The sequence below is a fragment of the Ochotona curzoniae genome, unplaced genomic scaffold, assembly GCF_017591425.1.
Source record: "Ochotona curzoniae isolate NIBS_2020 unplaced genomic scaffold, NIBS_Ocur_1.0 contig_3190, whole genome shotgun sequence".
Classification (NCBI taxonomy): domain Eukaryota; kingdom Metazoa; phylum Chordata; class Mammalia; order Lagomorpha; family Ochotonidae; genus Ochotona; species Ochotona curzoniae.
The window spans coordinates 2,656,465-2,674,710 of NW_024465751.1; the positions used below are offsets into that span (position 1 = coordinate 2,656,465).

General features: G+C 44.9%; 1 protein-coding gene across 1 annotated transcript in view; it reads left to right on the plus strand.

Annotated features, from left to right (window-relative positions):
• The window catches only part of KCNQ3 (potassium voltage-gated channel subfamily Q member 3), a 271,638-nt gene extending 255,895 nt beyond the window's left edge, over positions 1 to 15,743 (plus strand). Inside the window, exons 10-15 of the mRNA XM_040979448.1 lie at positions 4,975 to 5,177; positions 6,008 to 6,110; positions 7,979 to 8,110; positions 11,558 to 11,656; positions 13,277 to 13,361; positions 14,757 to 15,743. Coding sequence (XP_040835382.1) covers positions 4,975 to 5,177; positions 6,008 to 6,110; positions 7,979 to 8,110; positions 11,558 to 11,656; positions 13,277 to 13,361; positions 14,757 to 15,488 — 1,354 coding nt within the window. The 3' untranslated portion in view covers positions 15,489 to 15,743. The remainder of the gene's footprint in view (positions 1 to 4,974; positions 5,178 to 6,007; positions 6,111 to 7,978; positions 8,111 to 11,557; positions 11,657 to 13,276; positions 13,362 to 14,756) is intronic.
• Positions 15,744 to 18,246: the final 2,503 nt, after the last annotated feature.

Sequence of the window (18,246 nt, forward strand, 5' to 3'; positions counted from 1 at the left end):
TTTCCTAGTCTTGCTTCCCTATAAGCCCACTCTCTACCCAGAAGCCAACATGTCCTTATGTGTAATAACATACACATAATTTTACTGTGTGAACAATGTCAGTGTCAGTAATACTTGGTATACTTAACCCGGTTGTATACTCCATCTCTGGAACTTTTCCCATTGCAAAACAGACTCTATAGCAAAACTTTCGATCATCCTCTTCATCCATCATTCTGCTTCCTTTTTCCATGAGTTTGCCTACTCTAAACCCTGAATATAAACAGGATCATATAGTATTTGTCCTTTTGTGACTGACTTATATCACTTCCGAGTTTCACTTAGCATAATGACCATGTTAAAACATGTTGTAGCACATATTAGAATATTTCTCATTTTTAAGACGAAATCGTATTCCATTGTAGCTACAAAATGGGTAGCCGTTTTGTTCACCCATCCACTGATGAACAACGTCGAGGGAAGATTTATGGTATAAATAGGTATGCATTTCTAAAATGCAATGTACTGTCTTAGTAATCTTTAAAACTTACACAATCCTCTCAAGAGTTTAGACCACGTGCCCTCTTCTAGTGTCACACAACTCAGTTCCCACACATCCATTTGGGGCCATTTCAGACCTTTCCTTTGAGATTCCATTGCTTCTCACCCTTTAGGCATGGGATTTGGTTTCTGGACCACATCTTCACCAAGGACTTCTCTTTCTAATTGACTTCCTATTTATTTATCGAAGCAACTGCCTTTTATTCTCTCTAAGCCTCCCTCTTGTTATCTTCCATTACCACACTCTTTCTGTTTCCTTGTCATGTCCTAGCAATGTATGTATTTGTTTGATGATTATTCCTTTAACTTCCTCATAAGCACACTGGAGGCTGAAAACCACACTATGTTAGTCGCCATGGCACTCATAGCAAGTTACCAAAACCATAGAATATATAAAGTAGTGAACATTTTTCTTGAATAGTTAAGTAAAAAGCTCCATTTCACAGCTGAAACTGACTCAGCAAGAGCTGATGATTCACCCAAGTTGAAATAGTAAGTTCAGAGGAGATATTTGAACATGCTCTAAAGCCATGCTGTTTCCGCTCTGCAGCCTTCCCTCACCCAGCTAGGGAGAGATTCATGCAAGCAAAAGACAAGATAGTTTAATCTTCCTTGCTATTTTCACCATCATGATGCTTTCTTTGCTTATGACATGGCAGGTTGTGTGCTAGATGCTGTATTTCTGAATTTAACAGGCACTTTTAGCTCAAAGGCTTGCCTTTTAATCTTTCAGTCTCAGCACTGTTGATAGCTAAGACATTATAGAGACAGACATTTCAATAGCATCTTTAACCCCTGACCACTAAATACCACAAGTACCCCACAAGTTATGTCAACTGCAGTCCTCTGGGAGGTAAAATCACCCCAAGCCCTTAGAATCACTGACCTAGTGGGAGCATCCATAAGAGTGTCAAATATTTCAGTGCAGTGATCAAGGCCTAGGAATGAGAAGAACTTAAAAATTTGCGATGGCCACAGTGAATAGCTAACTGGAACTCAGCTGCTATTATAATGAATGTTCAAATGTGCCAAGAATTGAGCCTTGAGGCTGATGTTTGGGTCACGTTTCAGACAGAAATCACATTTTTTAAAATCAAAAAAGTGATGCAGGTCTTCAGTGTCAAGAAACAGCTTGGAGTTGAACATAGCTAAGCTTTGAGGCTCTAAGACCAGTAGCAGCAACCCAGGACAAAGCAACCATGGTTCTACCTTTCCGCCCCCATTCCATCACAGCACCATTCTTTTCTAACTCATGTTTGGAAATTGCTTTCCAAGGAAATCTGATTTCAGCTCCAGGCAGGGTAAGGGGAAGAGGGGAGGTGGTACATCTATAGTGCCTCTGAGAACAAGGCCTGGATTACGCCCCAGGAATCCATCCAGAGAAGGTCAGAGATGGGTTTTGAGTTTCAGGGGTGAGCCTTGCCTTGCATTTGATTATCCTTTGAGGTCTTAGGTTTCAGGCCACATAGTTAAGAAGTAAACTAATCACCCACTTTGCCAAAGTAGGAATTCCATAAGCCTCTTAGATGCAAGGACAGTGAGAATCAAGGGTTCTGCCACTGACACATATAGCTTCATAAGCCTGTGTCACCTGCCAGCCATGACCAATTCAGTGTGAAGTGAACATGTTCAAAGCCATGCAGTCTGTGAGACGCTGCCATGAGGCATTTAAATGCCATATAGGGAAATCCTCAGACTCAGCACAGATGAAATCAGAGAGCACGCTCATCATCTTTCTTAATATTCAACAATTATGCTGAATTTTCAAGTCTGTGTGAACTGGCTGCCATTAATTTTGTCTTCGTTTATCTGCAGTTAAGCTCCTTGTGTGCTGTCTCCTATGAAGGTACAGCACAGTGGCAGTGTTGAGTATTTCACAACCAGCATTAAGAAGCATAATGAAATAATATGACTCCTCCAAAACTTATCTTGGCTTATTTTTTAAAAAATAACCCTTTCTCTGTGGCCTGGGAAATTGTATCCATCTTCTTACATATCTCCCACCTTTGTGGCTTCTATGGGAAGAGGAATATTTACAGAGCTCACGATGACAGCCAGGATTTATTGAACACTCCCTGCATTCCAAACATTACCTCATTTAACCCTCCAACAACCACAGAAATGCAGGCTTATGATCATTCTGTGTGAGAGGCTGGGGACCAGAGAGCTTGAGGTCTGCCTTGTGCTTTGCCGGAGTGTTCCTCCAGGCTTGCTTGTCACTAGAGCACAGGACACTTGTCGCTAGGTTGAGCCTGCAGGATGCTCAGCAGGATGTGTGCTGGGTTTCAAGACAACCAGGAAGAGCCTCTGCTTAGTTAAGACCACATGATCCAGCAGGGCAAGTGCGCATGGCAAAGTACCATCTCCATACAGTATTGTGACAAAAAGAGCACTGTGTGTTCGGAGCACCTTCTCAGGATGGAGACTGGACACAGATTTAAAGGACAGAGAGGTGAGATTAGCCAAGCAGGTGAAGAAGGCCAATGCAAGGAGCACCTGTGTGCCAAAGCATGCATGGATTAGGGGACTTGGGAATGGGCTTGATTCTGATGGAAAGATGATTAATAAGGAGGTGTATTGAGACAGGTAGAGGAGCCAAGGAGTATGTGGCCTGGGAAGGGTGCATCTTCTTTTACTCAGTTCATGAGCAAAGAACACCTTTCTATATCCAGTTGATTTCTTATCTTGTCCACTATTTTTAGCCCATGGGCCCTGATGTTTCCTCTGTCCTACTGAACCACTCATTTGTACCACTCATGACTGTAACTTCCACCCAAACTACTGACCTCAGCTCTGGGAAGATGATCCTGGTTTGTGGAGTTTCTCTAAATTCATCCTGTGCATATTATTAAGGGAATTATACAATGAAATTGCTGTGACCATGCAGGGTGGGTTAAGTGAGTTTCCAGGAGAGTCCAACAGTGGTAGTTACCCATACCTCTTTCATGCAACCATCCATTCACTCATTTTCTTGTCAAATATTTCCTGGTGCCATCTCTAAGCCAGGCTGTAGCCAATGAACCTCACAGATAGTAATACACATAATACTCAGAAAAGCACTATGAAGCAGATGTCATCAGGCCCCCTTGGCCGATGCGAACTTGGTGTTCAGAGCATCTATCCCCCACACTTGGCAGGAGGAGTGTTTACAGCTCATCTCTGTATCCTTGGTCTGCTCACTGCACCAAGATGCAAAGGTGGAGGCAGCAGCTGTGTGTGGCACACGCTCATGCCTGCAATCTCGAGCCACATTCTGCAAAAGCAGAGTGATTCCAGGCCCACGCGGAGCTGAGTGGAACACTCCTACTCAGTGCCTCTTCCATTTATTCCACAAGCACAGGAGCACCTAGTGTGTGCCAAGCTGTGTGAGTGATGGAGAGAAGACTCTGCCATGAGTGCACTTAAAAACCACAGACAAAAGAATATGTTGGGCTCCCTCTCTCTCTGGCAAGTGCTACACAAAAAGGAGTTCATTCTTCAGGCCCACTGAGGCTGAAGGAAGGAATTCATGTTTGCAGAGCACCCGCTGTGTGTCAGAGAAACAGGGAAGAAATGCACAGCATGCATGCTTTGTTTCAGACACCATGCCTCCCTAAGCATCACATCATGACAACCACTTCAAGTAGGATATGCCACCCATTTCACAGCTGACATGACTGAGGTTCCGAAAGGTCAAAAATTGATCATGAGCCAGATGGCAATAGCAGACCTGGGGTGCATGTCCAGGTTTAGCTGGTGCTTTGCACCAAAAACACTTGATGTTGGAGTTGGTTAATTGCTTTTTGTATTGGCAAGTACAACAGAGATCATAAATATATAGTTACGAAGAAAACCACTTAAACTGAGGCGACCAGCAAAATATTTTGAAATTTGATATATGCTTCTGCATGCTTCTTTGTGATGAATATCACCCTAATTGTGAAGCAGCAGGCTCTACAAACAATACTTCAGGTAACAGAATGTGCAGTTGCCTGTGATTCCTGCTGTGGACAGTCAAATGTGAAGGCTTTTACTGGGGTTTGTTGCTTACATCCATAATTGAATGAAGTCAGTAAACTAAAAATGTAATTTTTCCCACCCAAGTTCACAGACATCTCAACTCCAGATTCTATTCAAGGACAGACAGTTTAATGTAGAGGAGAGGGGCCTGCGAAGGCATTGCTCTTCCCAGCACACTTCCACCAGTCAGGCTGCAGCTCACTTAGCCTCCACCATAGCATAGGTTGAAGCGGGCTCAGAGAAGTTAAGAAATTTGCCCATGTGTGGTGGCTTCGCAGGATCTGTCCAATTCTGAGCTAGTAGACCAGATGTAGCACTGTGGGTGCCAAGTCCCCATTCATCCTTGGAGGAGAATGGGAGTCTTTATGGAGGGGTGGGAAATTACGAGAGCCTGCACTGAAGGAGGAAAATTGTTCACTTTTGCTTATTTTGTAGCCAAAAGCTGGGTCTCTTGGATCGGGTTCGCCTTTCTAATCCTCGTGGTAGCAATACTAAAGGAAAGCTATTTACCCCTCTGAATGTAGATGCCATAGAAGAAAGCCCTTCTAAAGAACCAAAGCCCGTGGGCTTAAACAATAAAGAGCGCTTCCGCACCGCCTTTCGCATGAAAGCCTACGCTTTCTGGCAGAGCTCCGAAGGTAACGCTGTCCTCCCTCACGCTCCATCTTCCTCTCCCGAGTGCCCTGCCTTCCTCACCACCCACCCCCTACTGCCCACTGACAAACTCACTCCTGAGGCCTCACAGTGCACCTGTCTCCCTCCCCTTCCCCAAACCAACTTTGCTGTATCTGTTTCTTGGGCTGGAGGCATCTGGGATGCAATGCCATCATTCACAGACTGCAAGAGGCTCCCACGTAGGCATCAGCACCAGCCCTCCCGGGAGTTTCAGAGCATGACACCTTTAAGAATTGCCATGGAGGTTAACCTGAAGGATGGGGGGCGGGTGGAGACAGAAGGCCTTGACACCCCAGGTTGCAGAAACAATGGACTCTAGGATCTCTATCGTCAAAGGGAAAAAAGGGCGGGGGCAAGCATGAGCGCCAGGACACCCGAGGCTCTGAGCCATCCAAAATCCCAGGGATATGCATAGCTGTCTGGACAGTGACCACCAGGGTGGAGACGGGCAGTGAGAATCTAGGCTCAGGTCTGTGTGGCAACGAAGGCTGCATGTATGTGCCCTCTGCTGCCTCTGCAGGGCCCAGTCTCCCTCCCAGGCCTCTCCCCACCAACAGCTGGAAATGGCACACACCTGTGATTCAGACGCAGGAGATGGAGCAGGGATGCTAAGCCTGGCTAAATGAGTCACACCTGGAGACTGCTGCTTCTGCACTTCACAGAGGGAACAGTGACCTGGAGCCGATGCACCCAGAGGCCTGGGTGCTCTGACTGACCATCCCCTTAGTTTCCGAACCCCTGCAGGTGCCATCTGCCTACAGCTAATGTGTGTGTTTGTGTGCCTCCCTTCTAGATGCAGGGACTGGTGATCCCATGGCAGAAGATAGAGGCTACGGGAATGAGTTCCTCGTGGAAGACATGATCCCCACCTTGAAAGCTGCCATCCGAGCTGTCAGGTAATACCTCAGTTTTTCAGGTGCACCTGCAAAGTGGCTTTGGGTTGTAGACAGACAGACAGGAAGTCCCTCCGGGACTCAACCCTTGGTCTACCCCAGTAGTCCAGACCGCTCTGTGGGGCATACTGACAGTTGTAAAGTCCTCTTGGCAGATCTGGTTTAGTTAGCCAGGTGCTCCCACAGCCCTTCTCACAGTACTACCAGCTGCCCTGCTGTTCTTCAGCATGACCCCTTTAATGCTGAGACTCAGGGGCTAGGCGCACCTGCATGAGGATCTATTACATTTCATCTCACTAACATCCCTATCTTCATCCACAATGTTTTTTTCCTTAGCATTGTTAACACAGTAAATCACAGATTTGTGTGTAAGCAGTGAGCATAATCCTATTTCTGCTTTGTTATAATTCTGACATGAAGTTTTAAAAGGTGTGTTACTAGGTAAAGAAACATGGTTGGGATAGGCTCAGGCAGGTAGGTATCTTGTAAGGATGCAGTAAAGTCTAGAAGTCAGGTTGCTTTACTTCACATTTCTCAAAGGATGCTAAACGTGTCATTTGTTACGATACATTTAGCAAAATTTCCAGCCTAGTCGTTCAGGGAAGCACCACAGGGTTGGACCTCAGCACAGACTTTGGTGAGGTCTCTCATGGTGCCATTGTTTGCTATGTTACATGGTAGGAGGCTGGACAACAACACTCTTACTGGGATAAATAACCGACTGCAGATCTGACTCAGGAAAAATCGGTCAATGCACCATTGTTGCACCTGCTAAGATGTTCCACGATGTGGTCTCTGCCCTCTCTTCTATAGCATTTTAATTGGTGCCATGATTCAAACATTTTCTGTAAGGAGCCACATAACATTTTGTGCTTTGTGGTCCATAGGTCTCTGTTGCAAGTGTGCAGTTTCTGGCTTATAGAATAGAAGCAGCCATAGACAATGCAGAAATGAGTGTGGCTGGAATCCAGGATAGTTTTTCTCTTAAAATCAGGCAATGAGGTCTGGTCTAGGAGCCATGGCGTATTGACTTATAAGGAGCAGGCAAGTTTGAAATGATAGCAAGTAAACTGATTACTATAATCAATATACTAAAATCGTGTTTGGAAATGAGCCATAAATTATGACAAAATTAGCTGCAATATACCATTAAAATATATATGTAACTGTAAGAAGGAAATACCTATGTGGGTTGTAGCTCCTATTCCAACTGTGGTTAGGGCTGTGATTGATGCTGTGCTCAAAAGTGTCAGATTTGGTTCTCCAGAAACACTAACCATCAAGAGAGACTTTCTGGTTCCCAGGAAGTAAGAGTTTAACTTAATCTGCCAGCTTGCACACCTTGTTTTATACAGAACCCACAAAAATTTCTTGGAGCTCATAGGCAGGAGAAGGGAAGAGGCTATTTCTGAAGGGAGGGGTCAGCTCTGCTCGGATACAGAGCAGTGGGACAGTGATGACGGTGGAGATCTTATCTTTTCAGTGTGCACACCAGGATCTGAGGACTGGCTCTGACAGTATGGCCTGCATGACCTTCTCTGAGCCACGGTGACATCAACTGTGACCTAGGTCTTTAGCAGGATTTCTCATAAAGGACTTAGCCAAAGGTCTGGTGTGCAATGAATGTCCAGTGAATGCCAGCTCCTGTTTATAACCACGGTCTTCTTGGTACTGAGAACTAGACATAAAGGATTTATATGAGCCAACTGCGTTGTGGGGTGTTGGAAGAGGCAGAACCATAACCAAGAATTGGAAGTTCTCCATTTCAGCCATCTTGACTCTTGCTTCTGTCTCCCCCGTCTCTGAAGTCGCTAGCCTTGAACATTCCCTTCCTCTCTATCCATGATGAACAGTTCCACTTTGTCTTGCAGAATTCTACAGTTCCGTCTCTATAAAAAAAAATTCAAGGAGACACTGAGGCCTTATGATGTGAAGGATGTGATTGAGCAGTATTCTGCCGGGCATCTGGACATGCTTTCCAGGATAAAGTACCTGCAGACAAGGTAAGACGGCAGCACCTGGATGAGCTGTGCTACTCCAAACACTCAGGAAACCAGGCCTGGGTGAACCTTAGACTTTCACATGATGCAAGAGGGTTAAACTGTTTCTTGCAATGCTGGCACCCCATACTGGAGTCCAAAATCCTACCTGCTGTATTGCTAATACAGTTCCCTGTATTGGAATAGTTTCCTGTGTTAGGAATACAGTTTCCTACACCTATGAGGGCAGCAAAAAAATAATGCACATTATTGGCCCCAGCCATCCAAGTGGGAGATGGTAATGGAATTTGAGGCTCCTGGCTTCAGCCGGGCCCAGATTTGGCTGTTGTGACCTCAGGAGGAGCAAAGGAGCAGATGGAAGATTCTCTTCACAAACAGTAAGTCAATTTTAAAGGCTTGCATAAGAGTCCAAACTTCAGGGGAGAAATTTTAAGTCCAAAATATTTCTAAACCATGGGGAAATGGAACCCAACAAGCACCATAAGCAGGCAAGAAAGAGTCCCTGTGACCCTGACATGGCCCAAGTGAGTACTTTCCCAGCCCTACGCTTTGCATGCTGCCAACAAAATTAGGACCCTCCCAATAGACTCCAGCTGGCTCTTTATAAATGTAGCATTTGACTATATTTTTAGAACTCATATGTGTTGTTTATGATAGTGAAAATATGGACACAGCAATATTACCCAACTATTAATTGCCACCATTGTACTGAGCACTAAGGTGGGGTGAGTGTGTGTGTGTCGCAACTCTTGTAACCCATAAGGCACATCTTGCATTACAAATTCTGCTTTTCTGAAAAACTGGAGACGCAAGGGACTTACCCGCAATGACCCAGCTCACTGGTAGAACTTGGAATCAAAATAGGTCTGCCTGGTCACTAACTCCCTTTGCTAATACAGACACTCCTTAAATGCTACCTAGCATGATTAAAATGGCATACAGGTATCAAATGAGGTTTAGACAAAAACAAATGTTAAGATGTTTAAGTATGTATGGTATTTCTACTAATAAGGCACTCAGACATATGTGTATACCTGAAACATTTTGATATGTATATGTAGGCTATATGTAGTATCAGTAATTCTGCCCGTATCTTGTGATATTAACCAATAAAATGTGTGGGATAATTAGAAAGATATTTACTCAGATGTTTACTCAGAAGTGCACATGGCGTGCATGCAATCCCCCACATAGGGGCTTAGGGAGGAAGAGTTGAACTTCCTCAAGATATTGTAGTGGGTCTACTGGGAAAATTAGTCCACACGTGACTTTGTTTTTTGTTGATCTATCAAATCTTTAATTATGAAAGCAGTGTCTTAAAAAACACACACAGGGACCAGCTTTGTAGTATAGCATTGAGCTTAAGCACCTGTTTAAGACTTAGTTGGGTTTTTTTGTTTGTTTGTTTGTTTTTAAACTTGGGCCCAGAGGCATGGCCTAGTGGTTAGGGTCCTCACCTTGAATGCGCCAGGATCCCATATGGACGCTGGTTCTAATCCCGGCAGCCCTGCTTCCCATCCAGCTCCCTGCTTGTGGCCTGGGAAAGCAGTTGAGGATGGCCAATACTTTAGGACCCTGCACCCGTGTGGGAGACCCAAAAGAGGTTCCCGGCTTCAGATAGGCGCAGAACCGGCCATTGCGCTCACTTGGGGAGTGAATCATCACATGGAAGATCTTCCTCTCTGTCTCTCCTCCTCTCTGTATATCCGCCTTTCCAATAAAAATAAATAAATCTTTAAAGAATTAAAAAAAACTTGAAAAAGTAACAGAGGCAAAGAGACAGAAAACATTTCTAACCAAATGACCACAATAGCCAGAGATGAGCTGATCCAAAGCCAGGAGTTTCTTCTGAGTCTCCTGTTGGCATTCAGCAGCCCAAGGACTTGAACCATCTCAGTTACATTTCCAGGCCACAGGCAGGGAATTGGATCAGGAAGTGGAGTAGCAGGGACTCTAACTAGTATTTATATGGATGCCAGCACTACAGACAGAGGATCAGTGTGCTATGCCACTGTGCTGGCCCAAGCTGTTCCATTCTGACCCAACTCCCTGGTAATGTTCCTGGAGAGGCACAAGATGGCTTACTCAAGTACTGGGGCCCTGTACCCACATTCAAGACCCATAGGAATTGCTTGACCCCTGGCTTCAGCTTGGCCCAGCTCCAGCTACTGCAGCCATTTTGGGGGCATATTCAGTAGATAGAAGATTGAGTCTCATATTCATTCTTTCCCCCAGCCCACAACTCACTCTGACTTCAAATAAATCTTTCAAGAAATAAAAAACATCAGAAAAATTAAGACAGTATGCAGCCAAGACTCACAAAAAAAACATGAGAGCAAATTCCTTTTTGCAGCTGATTCTCTGACACCAGCCCTCCCCGAGCCTTGACTTCCTCCCCGAGCCTTGACTTCTTGCTTGAGCCTTGGGTCCTGCAGCGTTAACAGGAACATCACACCAAGCAGGCTGGAAGTGAATGACACTATGGGGTTAGAGGTGTGCCAATTCATGATCTTGTTTCACCTTTGCTTAGTGTAGAGGTAGGCACACAGTCTGCTCAGTAACAGAAGGACTGAATGTGAGCACCCATTCTGAGCCTACGCTGCTGCTCCATGTGCAAGTAACGCTCCTGGATGACAGGAAAGGAATGGGATGTTTAAGACATGTCCTAGTGTGAAAATGTCATCTGATTGAGCATAGAATGGCCTATTACGGTATCAGAGATCTTGATATTTATCAGTTAAATGCGTTGAGGCTGAAGGTTTAGTGCCTGGATGACTAATCCCATATCCTCAGCTATGCTGATACTGTGATAGGCCAGACAGGAAAGAAGGCTGAGTTAGCATGACGCATGATGTGCCAGTGGAGGAGCAGCTGGTTTTCAAGAGAAGGCAGAGTGCTCCTGGCTGTCTGGGTGAATGGTCTTAATGGTTCTGTTCCCATCCACCCCTGCAGTTTAATGGAAACCTTTCTCTGCCATGGATCCTGGCTCAGTAGGCAGCTGATGTCTCATGCAGAAGCCAGAGAGAATGTGAGAGCCAAAGTTGGACCCACCTTTTTATTGCCTGGAATGCCTGTGAAGCTGTGTGCATAGCTGACAGCTGAGTCCAGCATTTGGCAGTCAGTCAAGCTCAGTTTTGAGGGAGGATAAAACATGTAGAAGACAAGCTTGCAGCACATTGAATGTATCCCACATGAGATAATGAGACATGGTCTCTCTCTGTTGCAGGTGTCCCTGCTTCTCTGTTCCCTGGGATGGGAAGAGGCTGTCTACACAGGCAGAACTCAGAAAGAATAACTCATTCTGTCTGTCTCCCTCCATCCCTCCATCCCTTCCCACCTTCCCATGATTTGTGCATCTTCTAAACACCTGTCTGGTGTGAGAACAGAATGATTTGCTTTCCTGCCAAACCAATACTCTGTGTAACTTAATTCCCCCTTTGTTTCTTTCAGAATTGATATGATTTTCACTCCTGGACCACCATCCACTCCAAAACATAAGAAGTCCCAGAAAGGACCAGCCTTCACCTACCCATCCCAGCAGTCACCCAGGTGGGGTTTGTGGGCATGAACCCCAGGGCTGTGCAGAGCAAAGCCCCTGGAGGATGCTTTGCCCCAGTGCCCAGCTTGGGTCCTCAGTGTGGGTGAAGTCATCATTTCCTGAAGGGAGAAGTGGAAGCTTGTTGCAACTTGTTCTTGAAAGGACTTTGTACAAAACATTCCCCACCCATCTGTCTGGGCCCTTTGGATGGCTTTCCTGTTGTTTAAGTAGCCCACTAGTATCCTTGTTCTTAAGAGTAGAAGAGACATGTTATTTATGTTCATGAACTCTTGGTCAGCCAGGCTGGCCTCTACTGCACATTCATCCTTGGATTGATGGATATCTGTCCCCACCCAGGACAAAGCCAGAGAAGCAATCAGACATTGGACCCCTGAGACAGGGAACATTTACTTCAATTTAGCAGCTCCTTTCCCTCTAAAAATTCAAACGAGGCACCCTTTAGACAGGCTGGTGCCTGAGTTTATGGCTCTGTTTTGCAGATGTCTTCAAGGCAGCTAAAATAAATAAGGAGTCAGAGACCCAAGACGTGTTATGCACCTTCTTCTTATAAAAGAAAACAACGATAAAGGCGTTTAGTCATCATCCTTGACCTTGCAATTGGATGGCAAATAGTGGGACTGTGGCGGACTAAAAATCTCTTGGAGTTCTGGCTAAGGGAGCTAGTGGCTTCCCTCTTTTGTTACTGATTTTAAGGATGAGAGTTCTCTGGTTCAAGACAACACAATTTTTCAAGAGAAGTTGACTATCCAGATTTTAGGCAACACTCCCCATTTCAAGATGGTCTGTATATTTTCAGATCATCAGCAGGACAGGGAAAACACTGGAAGTCTGGATTTAGTGCATGAATCACAGGTTTTTAACTTTGTCCTTCAATTCTAGACCACTCAGCCAGATAAGGCAAGGACATAGCAAGAGTCAGTAGCTGATGGGAGAAGGAAAGGGAGAAAGTGCTTAACATGAGAGATCTGGAAAAACAGCTACAGCCCCTGAAGGTTCTTATCTACATAAAGCATTGAGATATTGAAGCCAACTGGAATTTGGCATATGCTAACCACATACAGCCAGAGAGAGCAAGCAGAGGTAGCCACAGGCACCATCCTAGTGTTGATTTCCAAAATCAGCATTTGTTTTCCATTCTTCACAATCTGTGCCAGGTACAATATGCAAATTCACTTTACAAATTATCTCAGAGTTGAGATAACCCCGTCCCCTCTGCCACTCCACCTGCTGCACGCGCGCGCGCACACACACACACACACACACACACACACACACACACACACACACTGTTTGAAGCAAAAGCTATACACAAGCAGTCTAAGACTGAAATAGGTGTTTAAAGAAATTATGTACCCTGGGCACCAGTAATAGGTGTATAAGAGTCTCTTCACTGACAACTGAATATTGGGCTTCACTTTGTGCTGCAGTGAAGGTAAAAATGAGACACCATGGTTGGAGGCAGAAAATGTCTGGGGTTGGATCAGCATCATCAGTTGTGTCACCCAGAGGCTGAGTGATGGCTCTGTGGCTGTGACTGCCTAGCTGAAATGACCCTTCCACTGCTCAAAACAGCTAGAATGATTTAACAAATCTATTTGTCTTTTCCTTAGGAATGAACCATATGTAGCCAGAGCATCCACATCAGAAGTTGAAGACCAAAGCATGATGGGGAAGTTCGTGAAAGTTGAAAGACAGGTACATCTTTTCCCCCACCCAAAGCAAGGGTATTGAGTCCACTTTTAACTGTCCTTCTTTGCCATAAGAAGACAGACACTTGAGTAATACCATCTACCACTCAAAACAGAATAAGGAAATTAATGCTGAGTGATCACTTCCAAATTAATTGCTCTGAGCCTCACATTTCATTGTCTATAATCTGGGGATTTTATTACCTAAAGTTGCTATAATGCTTCAGTTGAAGCATGTCAATTACTTGTGATATTTCCTCGCACACAACCTGTGGCAACTGTTGTTACCATGCATTTCCAGGATGTGCCAAAGAATATTACTTTCATGCCATTTTTCAAGTATTATGAGTCCTCCTGTCCTTGAAGTCTGGTTCATGGATTGGCTGGTGTGCAGACACCTGTCTAGAGGAAAGCGAGCTGTGGCTGAGGTTCTTTCAAAGCAATGAGAGAAAGCCAGACACACACATGACACACCATGCAGCTCACTTCTCAATTCTACAGCATCACAGTGTGGATTACAGCATCATTTGCCAGCTTTACTCTAGACCAGTTCCCCTAGTGATGTTTGGTACAACCACGGGTATGATGTTATATCATTGCATTCTTATTTTTGGTCTGAGTGCTTCTGTGTACCAGTTCTGTGACCTTTGACAAACCACATCATCTTTCTGTGCTTCTGTGTCCTCATCCCTGGGACCAAGATACTAGCAGTCTCCACCTCTGAGGGTTGCTGTGAGAAGTAAAGGCGAAAAACAGACAGGTGTTCATGGACTGCTCTGTAAGTTGCAATCTAATGTTGTGATTTACAGACATCTGTAAAGTGGGACGATCCACCTGCCTGGAGAGTTTCCTGATGAGCACTGGATAGTTAGCACAAGGACTTCACACACACACCCTTGTGCAAGCACACGTGCACACACACATATTTTGTGTATGAACTCAACAAAAAAATCAGATAAGCTCCAATTTAGGCAGGAGGCAGGTGCAGCCTCACTGTGCCCCAAGGCTCTGAGAAGCTCAGTTCTTGCTAAACAACCCCCTCTCATCCTCAGAGCTTACACTACCACGTTGGAAAACCTTAATAACAATCATGCACTTCTAAGCTGCATCAACAAAGCCTCCTCTCACTCTGTGGGAACAAGTGGACAAGTAGAGACAAATACTTTCCTGCATTCCTCATTCAATCATTCTAGAAATCCCTCAGCACTATTGTTTCTATGGCAGCACTAATATGTGTGCAGGGCTTGCTAGTAGGACCACAAATGCTCAGCTGCTATGGTTAAAACTTGCACAAACTCACCTCCCCTTTTTTGTTTGAATGGCAGTTATTTCCTCCCTCTCAAAAACAATAACCCTCCACTCCCCAGGAAAGTAGTAACTTCTAACTCTTTGTACCTTGCAGGTTCATGATATGGGGAAGAAGCTGGATTTCCTTGTAGATATGCACATGCAGCACATGGAACGGCTGCAGGTGCATGTCACAGAGTATTACCCAACCAAGGGGACCTCCTCACCAGCCGAGGTGCAAAAGGAGGACAACAGATATTCTGACTTGAAAACCATCATCTGCAACTATTCTGAGACAGGCCCTGCGGAGTCTCCCTACAGCTTTCATCAGGTGCCCATTGACAAAGTTGGCCCCTATGGATTTTTTGCACATGATCCGGTGAACCTATCCCAAGAGGGACCCAGTTCAGGCAAGGTTCCAACCACCCTTCCTTCCTCAGCAACCTCACGTGTAGAAAGGCCCACTGTCCTTCCTATCTTGACTCTTCTTGACTCCCGAGTGAGCTACCATTCCCAGGCTGAACTGCATGGACCCTATTCGGACCATATCTCCCCCCGGCAAAGGCGTAGCATCACACGGGACAGTGACACTCCTCTGTCGCTGATGTCAGTCAACCACGAGGAGCTGGAGCGTTCCCCCAGCGGCTTCAGCATCTCTCAAGACAGAGACGAATATGCATTTGGTGCCGGTGGGGGGTCGAGCTGGATGAGGGAGAAGAGATACCTCGCTGAAGGTGAGACGGACACAGACACAGACCCCTTCACGCCCAGTGGCTCCATGCCTCTGTCATCCACAGGGGACCGGATTTCCGACTCGATATGGACCCCTTCCAACAAGCCCTCTTGAAAGGGGTCACTGGCTGACTCCTCCTGTCACGTAGACACACTGTATAGTTCACTCTCACCCTGTGCTTCCCTATGGGGACACCAGTGGCTGCATCAGATGCATGCATATGCGTGGTGGCCCCACCAGGCAGGGGCTTCTCATGGCCTTCACATGGCCACCTTCCTCCCCATGTCACCACAATGAAGCTGCTTCCTTTCCAGCATGGTTTGCATGACTTGACACTATATAATGGTACCGCTAATCTCTTCTAGGATACACACTTATCTGCTGTTCTTACTTCTAATCATGATTGGACCATAACAGGGAGAAATAATTGCTGAGCCGTCTATTTTTCTGTTTGGTTGGCTGGTTTGGGTTTTGGTTTGGTCTGCAGAGAAAGTGACTTATTTCTAGAATCGCTGCCCCTGTGTGTGAAATGCTCCAGTAAGTTACTTTTTTTTGAAAGCAAGGAAATAATTTTCTTTACAGAAACATCACATACCAGTGAGGTTGCCTACTGAACTAAGAGGAGGAAGGGAATGAGCTAGTCATTGAAATTTTCAAAATTAAGCAATTTAAAAATGAGTGTCAAGGAATAGCTGTAAAAACACCTTAAAAGCTCTCAAGTGGTCTTCATACTTTTGTTGTTGCTTTGTATTATGCCTCAGTTTCCTCATCTGTCAAAGGTGGTGGTAACACAAATGCAGCATTTTGAGTGAGTTACAAATTGGCAGGGAAAAATATACACACATATAATTACACTAGTTCCCTATTTATGTAGCCAAAGACAGTTTTATCAGCAGTGGGGTGCCTCTCAGGGCTCAGTGTTTTCAAAATGAAGCTCAGACCTTACACTTTCCCTTATGACACTTATGGACATATATCCATCTAGCTTAGGGATTAGAATCAAGAGGGCACTTAGACATTATCTGATCCAAGTGTTTGTTTTTTAAGTGATCTTTTGTCCAGGGAAAGTGAGCATAAGAATTGCTTCATCATCTCGGGTGGGTCGGGACTCCACTCAGCCCAGTCCACCGACTCCCCCTTGGCCCTGGTCTCTCCTCTCTCTGCCCTTTCCACAAGGTGACCTGGAAATTCTGCCAAAACCCCAGACCTTGACTTGTTGAATGGCAAGCACTCCCTTTGGTTTTTCCAGAGTGCAGGGTTGAGTTTGCTTTGATCACCAGTCACGGTCACCAAATGCATTGCATCCCAGAACCAGAAGAAATTAGAACAAGCTACAGCTATTACCACGCACAAACAGGGAAGAGCCAGGACCAGGCTATTTTACTCCTCTGAACTTTTTAAAATGAAAACTTTAAGGCCACATACAACTGTAAGACCAGCTAAAGAGTAAGCAGGCAGCCTGGAGACCACTGCCCTACTGGACGTGTTCATATCAAGCACAAGCCTCCCTATGTTCTCTGATCACATGTAACCAAACTTTGACAAATTTTACTGGAAAAGTCTTTGCTTTTCGGGGTCTAAATGTGATAAACAACCACACTATTGTATTATTGTCTCACTCTTTCCAACCATCCAAGCCTTCAAAGTGTAGGAGAGAGGGGCTCTCTCTGTGTCCACCCCTGTGTCAACAGATCCTGTGCAACAAAGCTAGACTGTAATAAGATGAATGCTTGGCCAGGCATTAGGAACTTGCACTGTAAGCATTAGGGCTAGGGTTACCTGGAGAGTGCCTGGAATGAATGTTACTGATCCTGAAGTCCTAGGTGAGAGATAAATTAAAATGCCCACATGAAGGGCATGAAGCCCCTTGACAATGATTTTCTACTTGAGCTTCTGACAGTCTGAAGAACAAAAGACATGAGTCAACTGGGCCTGCTCCTTCACTCCCTGGAATTCACATGACAGTGCCATTGACATTCGCATGAAAGTCTCATGGGGCTTGGTTTCTGAGGTTGATCTCCTTACCTTTAATCAGTAATCAGTAATTGTTAAAGATGGTGGGCCTGCTACCCAGCATCCATTGGATCACTAAACTCTTCTTTATGTATGCACTAATGATTGGAAACGATGGCAGTTAATCAAATTCCTTACATGTGTATCCATTATCTTTAACATAAGAATTTTTGCATTGCCTACTAGCTTCAACACCTTGCAAGCAGATGTTTTCAATGGAGTTCTTGGTCAAAAGTATGAGACAGCCCCGTGGACAAGCTGACAACCCTTACCATAGATACAAAGTTAGAGGAACTACTGTATGTTCTTTTAACAGTCTAGATTAGAGCATGTATGTGGGCTGGCAGCCTGCCTTCCTGCTGAATCACAAGGCCAGCACAGCAAAAAAAAAAAGGGGGGGGGAGAGTTGTATTCATCACTACGATGGGTCAACAACTAGTATGTTGTCCTAATCTATGTAGATAAAGAAAAAAATATTTCATAATAAAAAATAATCAACTATTTGAGCTATTTTTCCCCATACAAGAAAACCAAAATGAAGAAAATTGATCTTGTAGAATAGTCATGATTTGGTAATCCCTACTTCCAAAATTTAAAATTGCCTAACTGTAAAAATACGTTGTAGGTAGCAAACCAAACCTGTTCAAACTGCCTGACCAAAGACAGGACACCAACATGGCTGGCATTGAGGAGGCAGGAGTCTGAAATTTAGCTGAAGGTGTGGGAAGAAGTGATGTGTATTTCCACCAAGGTTTTTTGTTATTTGGTTTTGTCTTTATCTAAGGAATAGCAATGATGGTCTAATTCAATGGACTTGGTTACTCACACAACCCCAAATTATACTTCAGACAGAAAACTA